The 10,745-nt window shown below is 39.9% G+C and overlaps 1 protein-coding gene across 1 annotated transcript; it reads left to right on the top strand.

Annotated features, from left to right (window-relative positions):
* The first annotated feature begins 4,956 nt into the window (after window positions 1–4,956).
* Window positions 4,957–10,579, top strand: agxtb (alanine--glyoxylate and serine--pyruvate aminotransferase b). Its single transcript, XM_085388426.1, has 11 exons — window positions 4,957–5,315; window positions 5,743–5,935; window positions 6,060–6,124; window positions 7,658–7,758; window positions 7,846–7,916; window positions 8,003–8,087; window positions 8,211–8,309; window positions 8,493–8,562; window positions 9,491–9,586; window positions 9,797–9,925; window positions 10,254–10,579. The coding sequence occupies exons 1-11, from the start codon at window positions 5,040–5,042 to the stop codon at window positions 10,359–10,361; spliced, it is 1,293 nt and encodes a 430-aa protein (XP_085244552.1). The 5' UTR covers window positions 4,957–5,039; the 3' UTR covers window positions 10,362–10,579.
* The last annotated feature ends 166 nt before the right edge of the window (window positions 10,580–10,745 follow it).

Here is a 10,745-nt window from a genome sequence, read left to right as displayed (position 1 = left end):
CACCTCAGTCAACTGTCATTTCGATGCTTTTTGCACTTTGTTTGGAGCGAATCTGTTATAGGTCTGTTAATTATCAGTTCACTATTGCTCAAAACTTCCCTTTCACCCAGGATTATTGAGTAACTCATCTGACAGACTGCTGCATTACACAACAATACTAAATAGGTTCATTTTCAATGTGCTATGAAGATACTAACTCAACAAATTTAAGCAATGTCCCCCCCACTGTCACCGGAAGAAGCATAAACTCAGTTACTTAGAAAACAGATCATTTTCAAATTCAATCTTTCAAATAGCTCAAATATGATCAAGCACACAAATTGTTTCTGTGCAGTTTAGCACACAATTTGCCTGCACCCTAAAGAGGCTGGAGAAGAACATCAAGCTTGAAAAACTAGAAATATAAAGGTTGGGCTCCATGTGACGTCCATGTGATTCATTTTACATTGTTTTACTCAGACATTTGATCTGTGCAGGATTTGTTGCTGATGTTGATATTTTGGTGATTTATGTACTATAAAATACAACATATTGAATGATAATAGGTTATTGAAAGACTGTGTGAGAGTACTGGACAGTTTAAACAAGTGCAGGCTAAACTGAGTAGTTAGAACTGGTGCAGGGCAGCCTGTGTGAGTAGCATTATTGTTAGATGACAATTTTGGAAAACCTGCAGGATGACGTCTGGTGTCAGAATAGTTTTAACAAAGCTGAAGTAAAAGCCAAAAAGTGTCACATGATTTGTCACATGTTCGGTGAACACAGAGGGTGCCCAGGGGAAGAAAATTTTAGGACAAATTGAACGTCATGGAGTATATTTACGTCATGGTCAGTCAGCTGCGTGAAGGTGCGAGAGCCCAGGCCTTTATCCCAGCGTCCCACACACAGCTGGGGCCCTAAAAGGTAAATGAAAAACATTTTTTTACCACTATATCTTGGGTATATCAGCTGAGATTAGTGGTCACTCTCAAATTCCGCTAACTATGGCAAAGACAGTATAAAATGGGATGCCAAATGACAAACAAACAGGAATGTCTTTTTGAAAATTGCCTTTTTTTGTTCAGTAAATTCAAAATGAAAACATTAAAGGTCATTTTAAATTCACTAAGTGACTCAGTAAGATGAGATGCAAGCTAATCCAGAAAAGCTGTCTCAGCAGTTCATAGTCATAGTGGATTTATGACCTGAAACTCTGGCTGGATCTGAATGAAGAACCCAAAGGACCGCACAACAAGATGCAAGTATCCTGGAAATATTTCTGCTTTGCCTGCATATCTTTTTGATAAGGAAAAAATATTTATTCCCATCCTAAAAGTGGACACATCCCTAAAGAATGCTTTCACCAAGCTTTACTTTCACATTAATCATTGTTTTGAGACTCATCCCAGAGAGTGATACAGACATACAGAGAGAAGAGGTGCTGAGCAGAGTGTAGCTAATTGTAAAATTTGTTGGCAACTAACTGAAGCAGGGGATCTCAGACAAATGGCTGTGAAGCTTTTCCATGCCTGAATCACATGCAAGGCTGTTTTTTAACTGTGTACTTTTTGTTTGGACTCAGAGGACAAAATACAGGGAGTGCAGAATTATTATTATTATTAAAAAATGAGCATTTTGTCCACATCATCCTCTTCATGCATGTTGTCTTACTCCAAGCTGTATAGGCCCGAAAGCCTACTACCAATTAAGCATATTAGGTGATGTGCATCTCTGTAATGAGAAGGGGTGTGGTCTAATGACATCAACACCCTATATCAGGTGTGCATAATTATTAGGCAACGTCCTTTCCTTTGGCAAATTGGGTCAAAAGAAGGACTTGACAGGCTCAGAAAAGTCAAAAATGGTGAGATATCTTGCAGAGGGATGCAGCAGTCTCAAAATTGCAAAGCTTCTGAAGCGTGATCATCGAACAATCAAGCGTTTCATTCAAAATAGTCAACAGGGTCGCAAGAAGCGTGTGGAAAAACCAAGGCGCAAAATAACTGCCCATGAACTGAGAAAAGTCAAGCGTGCAGCTGCCAAGATGCCACTTGCCACCAGTTTGGCCATATTTCAGAGCTGCAACATCACTGGAGTGCCCAAAAGCACAAGGTGTGCAATACTCAGAGACATGGCCAAGGTAAGAAAGGCTGAAAGACGACCACCACTGAACAAGACACACAAGCTGAAACGTCAAGACTGGGCCAAGAAATATCTCAAGACTGGTTTTTCTAAGGTTTTATGGACTGATGAAATGAGAGTGAGTCTTGATGGGCCAGATGGATGGGCCCGTGGCTGGATTGGTAAAGGGCAGAGAGCTCCAGTCCGACTCAGACGCCAGCAAGGTGGAGGTGGAGTACTGGTTTGGGCTGGTATCATCAAAGATGAGCTTGTGGGGCCTTTTCGGGTTGAGGATGGAGTCAAGCTCAACTCCCAGTCCTACTGCCAGTTTCTGGAAGACACCTTCTTCAAGCAGTGGTACAGGAAGAAGTCTGCATCCTTCAAGAAAAACATGATTTTCATGCAGGACAATGCTCCATCACACGCATCCAAGTACTCCACAGCGTGGCTGGCAAGAAAGGGTATAAAAGAAGAAAAACTAATGACATGGCCACCTTGTTCACCTGATCTGAACCCCATTGAGAACCTGTGGTCCATCATCAAATGTGAGATTTACAAGGAGGGAAAACAGTACACCTCTCTGAACAGTGTCTGGGAGGCTGTGGTTGCTGCTGCACGCAATGTTGATGGTGAACAGATCAAAACACTGACAGAATCCATGGATGGCAGGCTTTTGAGTGTCCTTGCGAAGAAAGGTGGCTATATTGGTCGCTGATTTGTTTTTGTTTTGTTTTTGAATGTCAGAAATGTATATTTGTGAATGTGGAGATGTTATATTGGTTTCACTGGTAAAAATAAATAATTGAAATGGGTATATATTTGTTTTTTGTTAAGTTGCCTAATAATTATGCACAGTAATAGTCACCTGCACACACAGATATCCCCCTAAAATAGCTAAAACTAAAAACAAACTAAAAACTACTTCCAAAAACATTCAGCTTTGATATTAATGACTTTTTTGGGTTCATTGAAAACATGGTTGTTGTTCAATAATAAAATTATTCCTCAAAAATACAACTTGCCTAATAATTCTGCACTTCCTGTACTTGTGTTGACACTGTAAACTTGTGTAGTTCTCCTTTTCACCTCCCTCACCTGAATCAATCAGACAATCAATACAGAGTCTGACCCATAAGCAGAATCAAGGGTGCAATCAATCAGAACTTATCAGGGTCCACCCCAGTGCAGGAGTTGGTCACCCATGATGTTTTGGGGAAGTGAATGGGGTAAAGTACAGACTGAGGGGAAAAATATACATGCTTCAAGTAAAATATAGCATGCTATTGGCTGCACTGGACTGTGATAAAAATCATGTTTAAGGGTCTACTTTCTCATCACAACTGTTAGCAAGTATTGTGATTATTAGTAAACATAAAAACAGCCATTTTCAAAAAGTCTAACTGTGGTTAGATGGGAAGGAGCTCACAGTCTTTATTTTGTTGATCATTCCCCTGCTCCTCCTCCTCCTGCTGCTCTGTTTTAGTGGATTTTGAGTGTTGGGTCCAGTGCAAAGGCCAGTGATAGGATAAACCAAGTCCACCTATTTACGAGTGGTTTAATTATTTACCCAGAACCTTCTACTGACCCTGCTGAAGAAAAACTGAGAAATGCTGCAGAATTAGTCAAAGTAAAGCAAAGGAATCAAACACTAGATTATATTTGTAGTCAATTTGTAGAAACGTTTATAAAGTCAGACAGAACAACTCCTGATCAAGTTATATGTTCAACTTAATGCTTTGGAAATTGCTGTCCAATATGCATCTGTTGCTTGAAGCATAGACGCTGTTTCACTACAAATAAGATATGTTGAGGTTCAGCTTGGAGGAAGCAGTGAAGAGTGCCCAGTAGCTCTGAAAGTTATAACAACTTTTTTTTCTTAATTTAAAAATATAATATCTCTATCCTGCCTCCTTTATCTGGATTTCCGATATCCAGTAAATCTATAGGTTGCTGTTCTGTTTGGAAACAAGAAAACACTTGTGTAATAACCATATGATCATTTATATTTTTGTTTCTTATCAAGAGAACGACCCCACATAATAGCATATGTCAATACTCATACACATTAGATAATAAGCCCGAGTTGTTTGTTGGAGTGTGTTGTGTTCATATGAGTGGATGGGTGGGTGGGTGGGTTGGTAGGTGTGTGGCTGTTTGTTTCCCTGCCCCACTTCTTCCTCTGAGAGAGCAGATTGGCTCTCTGAGAGGAAACTCCTCTTTACAGACTGAATACTTGCAGTTACAAAATCAACTAACCTACAAACTCACCTCAACTGGTTCTAAGCTGACAAGTGTAGGACTTCATTTTTCCACATAGTTCAAGAGTCAAGTGTGTTGATTTAGACCAGAAATGAGTCACCAAAACCAGTTGTGGTGGATCCAAACTGTAAAAGCTGTAGTAGACCTCTGAGTCTTTACAGGACAGTCTTGGCCAGACATAACTTAAGTATAAATTACACTAAACAGTATTGAATAACTTGTGTCACTAGGATGTTTAATAGTTCTACCCACACACGTTTATTACTAATGCAATGAAAGGTTTCCCAAAATGGTTTTTAATCTCCACATATAGTTTTTCCAACATTAAAAGGCCCTTATAAAATTATGATATGAGAGGCTTAAAGTTTAAAGTTTAAAACGTTAAAAAAAAGTTTAAAAGCTTCCACTATCTCTAGCATGAGAACAGGAAGCTACAAAAACTAGGCTATAATAAATAAATGTGTAGAACAGTACATTCTCATTACTACATGCATTGCTATTTGGTGTGTCGTCATGCACAAGATGCCAACCCTTAAGTGTGACGCACAACACTTCGTGGCCAGCAGGTCAAAGACCTGTTTGTTTTAAATCTTCACCTTGTCACACACTCCGGTTCAGTCTAACTGTCTCGCATAAGTGACCTCACCGGGCGCAAGCTTCTCAGTATCGGGTCATCAGCCATGATGCAGCGGGCATTGTTCAGCCGGGGCGCCCTGCTCGCCCAGCAGACATCAGCGGCCCTCGAAGGTCCGCTGGCCGCGAGGAGCGCGCCAGTGCTGCTGCGCCAGGACCGCTCCATGTCCTCCGTCACTATACCGCCGCCGGCATGCATGCTGCGACCACTGGAGGTGCCTCTTCGTTACCTGTTCGGACCGGGACCGTCGAACGTTCCTCCACGCATCTTAGCTGCAGGGTCCAGACCAATAATTGGTCACCTGCACCCAGAAATGTATGAGGTAAGTGCTTTTTGTTTGAGTTAATTTATACTGGAAATTCAAATTATTTTTATCTGGGAAATAGGAACGGCTTCCTAATGTGGTGAATCTGGACTAGCTCTGTAAGTTTGTGACCAGTGGATATTTTTGTTTTCCATCTTTGCTTTGGCAAGGCCTAATCATCATTTTTACCACTAAAATTGCTTTATTAGATTGAAATTTTTGATTTTAAGTTGTTTTTGGCACACAAATAACTCAGACCAAAAATTCTTCTCTGTCTTTTTTTCATGTTAAAATTTATTTTTAAAAACAACAACAACAAAAGACCAAATGTATCCTTAGGACATAAGCTTGTGCGTAATTACGCACAGCCCACCTGAGCGTCAACAGTGACCATTCCTGACAAATTAAACTTGAAATTATTTCCAATTTTCACTTCGTGTCACAGATCATGAATGACATCAAGAAAGGAATCCAGTATGCCTTTCAGACAGAGAACAACATGACTATAGCTATGAGCGGCTCCGGGCACGCGGCTATGGAGTGTGCGGTATTCAACACGGTGGAGCCCGGAGAGAGCGTGCTCATAGCCATCAACGGGATCTGGGGAAAGCGCGTTGCAGAAATTGCAGAGAGGATGGGTAAGCGTTTACGCACAGGTTTACGCACACTTAATAAGTACACTACATTGATACCGATTGTTTAACTATTAGCCAATTTATGTATTTATTCAGTAGCTTACAGAGAATATGTTTTTATCTGTAGGTGCCAATGTACACAGAATGGTAAAAACGCCTGGAGGATATTTCACCAATACGGAAATTGAGCAGGTATTTAAAGATATTGTTGAAGGAGAAATTATTACTATAAAATAAAATAAAAATATCCGCCCGAGCCCATGATGCTAAAGGTGAGATTTTTAATCCTTACATATTGTTCAAGTCTTTTCTTTCTGCCCTAACTTTGATGAATATACCTAAAGCGAGTATTGTAAAATGTCAGTGTTGGTCAAATAAAGGAAAACGTTGGTTTTAGGGAATCTAGAAATTGTGAAACTGTACTTGCCAAGTGTGTGTGTTTCATGTCTGTGTGCACAAAGACACAAAAAATACACGTCTGTCTGTATTTTTGTATGGGCCAGTGGTGACAGAGTTAAAGGTTGACCATGACACTGTCCTCTGACACTGTCACCAGAATTGTCCTGCTGGTCTGTGAAGGATCGTGGAGGGGATCTCAAAACAGTGAAGTAGTAAAAACAAGCTTTGCAGTATTCAGTGATATTTTGTGCACAATTGGAAAAAAAACCTAGAGTGGTCAGAGGGTGAATTTAGACATGGTGCCTTGACACAAGATTTAAAATAGGGTGGTTAGCACTGTTGCCCCACAGAAAAAAGATTCCTGGTTTAAATCCTGGCTGGGGTGCATGTTGCATGGTCTCCTGGGTATTCTGGGATCCTCCTGCAGTCCAAAGACATCAATGTTAGGTTAACTGGTGACTCTACACTGGCCATAAGTATATGAGGTATTTGTTATAATGAATAGTTAAAGTGTAACTTTCAGTTCAAAGCACTTTGAGTGGACAGTAAGACAAACTCTAAATAATGGAAAATATGTTACATTTACACCTGCAAGCATGCCACCCATGATTATTAAAATCTATTTATTCTGCCCTAAGTGAGATTAGAACAGAGACCAAGACCAAAATAGGCCTGAAGGGCGTCATAAGATAATAAAGGCACCTGAGCTGCCATTTCAGAGAGTGTGTGAACACATGTGCAGGTCCCACGCACTCCTGTCACTGCTGTGAACAAACAGACTAGTTTGCAATAAGCACATTTTGTGTTCAAAGTTTTAATTAATGTTAAATGAATATTGTTAATATTCATTGTTATGGTATTATATAATATATGGTAGTGATTGAGATTTTTTAATCATATAGCAGTGATGAGTGTTGTAATGGTTATAAAGAGTTGTATAAGAAATCCTAGCATTTCAGGATGTTCTTACCATAGTCACTTTCAATAAAATATATTCAAATCATTATGGCTGTTAGTGTCTTCATGCCTTAGAGAAATGGTATTATGTGATAGTAGATGTTTTTTTCTACAAAAAAGGGTGCTATAAAACTTCTGAAACATTAACTAAGGTTTAATCATCTATTTATGTCAGACAGGCTATTGATACATCCTAAATAGAGCTGTACTTTAAAATTTTGTATATTATGAGGGAAAGCCTGGCGTGGCTGAAACAAATCTGTGAAGGCATGAAATTTGAACAGTATGTAAGGGTTAAGTTGGGTAAATCACTAAGATTCACTTACACCATGCACACATGATTAAATTTGTCTTCACATCTCGCCGTAGGCCATAAAAAAGCACAAGCCTGGCCTGTTTTTCCTCACACACGGGGAGTCCTCTGCTGGTCTGTGTCACCCAGTTGATGGCATTGGAGACATCTGCAGAAAGTGAGCCTCCCACCACATCAGTCTAAAACAGCGCATAACAGATTATAGTGTCATATTTCTCACTCCTCATTGTTACATCTCGCGCAGACATGACTGCCTTTTCCTGGTCGACACAGTCGCTTCACTCGGTGCGGCACCAATCTTTATGGACAAGCAAAGTAAGGCGGTGATGAAAGATCAACTTCCTCTCCTACCATCAGATGCGCCTGTGTGGGATTTAATCCGTCTTTTATTGTGTTTCCAGATATCGATATCCTCTACTCTGGTTCTCAAAAGGCTCTGAATGCACCTCCTGGTACAGCACCCATCTCTTTTAATGACAGAGCATGGTAAGGAGGGAGACGGTGGAGTGGTTATGCATGCATCTTATCCTAAATTGTTACAAATATTTAAAATAAAAAACACACAAAAAAGCAAAAAGTAGTTCAGGCAATGCTATCTCCTCTGCACAGCCACAAGATGTTTAACAGGAAAACAAAACCAGTCTCCTACCTCTTTGATATGACACATCTGTCCAACTACTGGGGCTGCGATGGCAAACCAGCAAGGGTGTAAGTCCACAGCAGATAACTGATTACAAGCTGATTGTTGGTAGTTCCAAATACCCTCTAAACTTTAGTTTAAAGTTAAATGTTGCAGGAAAACTCCTAGAATGAGAAAAAAAAATTCAAAAATATTATTCAAGCTACTAAACCTTGAATTGTAAAAGTGTCATTGTGTCATGTGGCTTTTAGATACCACCACACCGGTCCAGTGTCTGGATTCTTCGCCCTGAGAGAGAGTCTGGCCATTCTTGCTGAGAGGGTAAAGGGATATTTCCCAACTTCTTCAGTCACATTTCTGAACAAAAAATCTGTAATTTCTAGATACTGTTATTCTTTGTATACAACACAGATTTCCAAAAAGGTTTCGGAAACTATGCAAAGTACAAATAAAAACAGAATGCAATGATTTACAGTATCATAAAGCCATTTTTCATTCACAGCAGAACACAGAAAACATATCAAGTGTTTAAACTGACAAAATGGACCATTTTATGAAAAGAGGGTAATTTTTTAATTTGATGGCAGCAACATGTCTCAACAAAATTGGGATAGGGTACTGTTTATCACTGTGTAGCATCCCTTCTTTTAAAAGCCGCCTATAAGCGTCTGACAACTAAAGAGACCAAGAGGAAGGCTGCCCCATTTTTGTCTAATATCATATTCTAGCTCCTCGACCGTCCTGGCTCTTCTTTGTCATGTCTTTTGTTTCATGATGTTTAGTCACAAGTCTGGACTGCAGGGCTCTGCTAATATGAAGCCATGGAAACATATGTTGCTCTCTAAGATGCTCTTTTTATACCCAATCATGTTACTGATCTGTTGCCAATTAATGCACAGTGCCCCAGCTTTTTGAGAACTGAGGATGTGAGTTGTCTTTTGAAATTATCTAACTGAAAAGTATGTTATACAGTCAGTATTTTAGTGAGTGAACTGCCTTCTCTTTTATGTTTGTGCTAACTAATGGAGTAAATTATGTGAGGCAAAATGTGCATGCTTCCTTTGGTAGTTACATGATCTTTTAGACTCCAGGCATCTGAGTGATCCCAGTCAAACAAAATAAATGTTATAATCGTTGTCTGTTTAGTAACCTCTGAGTTGGTATTACTGACAGGAACACTATCAATGATCAAGTCCCTACCCTTTTAGGTATTTATTTCTAAACACAATAAATCTTTGTCTCCCTCTAGGGGCTGGAGGAGTCCTGGAAGAAGCACAAGGAGGTAGCAGCCTACCTGTACAGAGGACTGGAGGATCTGGGCCTCAAGCTATTCGTCCCCGAAAGAGTGAGACAGAAATGCAAGAAAATAGCATCGTGGTGCCATGAAAACATAGATACACAGAGAGAATAAAGGGGATATTTACATGAAACAAAATAATAGAGACAAACAAAACAACACTGTACAACTTAGCTTTATATTTGTGTTGCTTTTAAACTCACTGGAGCAGTTTTCCTTGTGTTGCGACGAAAGCCATTTTTTATATGTGTCCTGCAGGATTTGAGGCTTCCCTCCGTCACCACCATTGCTATCCCTGAAGGCTACGACTGGAGGGAGATGCTGACATATATCATGAAACATCACCACATGGAGATGACAGGAGGACTGGGCCCTTCCATTGGCATGGTGAGTTAATTTTACAGTCATTATTGGTGGTAACTAATTCTGATGTGTAGTAGTAGTTTCAGGGCGTTCTAGCTTTTCAGCTTCCTGTCCTGTTGTCCTTTTCTCTTAAATTAACATGCATATCTTGTCTTGAATCAAACTAATCCAGACAAACAAAGATATAATGTTTAAGGACCATTTCCAGGTACTGTGTGACAGGTTTAATTACAATGGCTTTTTAACAACAGCAAAGTCATCACTTTGGTGTCTGAGCAGCTTTCTGAATCATCCTGCTGAATTGCTGCAGAGTATACTCATGTAATGTGCTTTCCATCTCTCATTTAATTAGGTGATGAGGATTGGATTGATGGGATACAACTGTGAGAAGACTAATGCTGACATGGCACTGCACGCCCTGGCAGATGCTCTGAAAAACTGCAAAAAAAGCAAGCCTTAAGAGCCTATATTCCTAAACCACTGACTATGTACTAATTCATTAGGGAATTTAAAGAAAAGAACACTCAGTGTCCGTATGAAGGACAGTTGGAACTGTGCATACATTTTGGGAATGCTTTTATGACTACAGGGATTTTAGAAAAACACAGTTTTTTCTTGTATAAGTAGGCTAATGATGAAATAAATAAACAGATATTATTGGGCCCATGGTGAGTGCACTGAAAATGTCAATAAAGTGAGCTTTATTTTATCAAACACCTGTTCTGCATGGTATGCTCTGGAGAGAAGAGGAATGACAGCTGGACTGGTGTGACAGAGGAGGACGCTAGGGACAGGATGAGGTGGATTCAAATGATCCGTTGTGGCGACCCCTAAAGGGAGCAGA

This window comes from Rhamphochromis longiceps, linkage group LG18 (assembly GCF_057381845.1).
Source record: "Rhamphochromis longiceps isolate RC_006_pf linkage group LG18, R_longiceps_female_GT1.1, whole genome shotgun sequence".
Lineage (NCBI taxonomy): Eukaryota > Metazoa > Chordata > Actinopteri > Cichliformes > Cichlidae > Rhamphochromis > Rhamphochromis longiceps.
Note: the sequence above shows the minus strand (reverse complement) of the source record. Positions and strands in the feature narration are given on the sequence as shown.

Bases quoted from the DNA above. Each gene is read 5' to 3' on its own strand.
- agxtb (XM_085388426.1), top strand. From the start codon at position 5,040: ATGATGCAGCGGGCATTGTTCAGCCGGGGCGCCCTGCTCGCCCAGCAG. The intron at 5,316-5,742 runs GTAAGTGCTTTT...TTCGTGTCACAG, and splicing joins TGCACCCAGAAATGTATGAG to ATCATGAATGACATCAAGAA. The intron at 7,759-7,845 runs GTGAGCCTCCCA...CATCTCGCGCAG, and splicing joins ATTGGAGACATCTGCAGAAA to ACATGACTGCCTTTTCCTGG.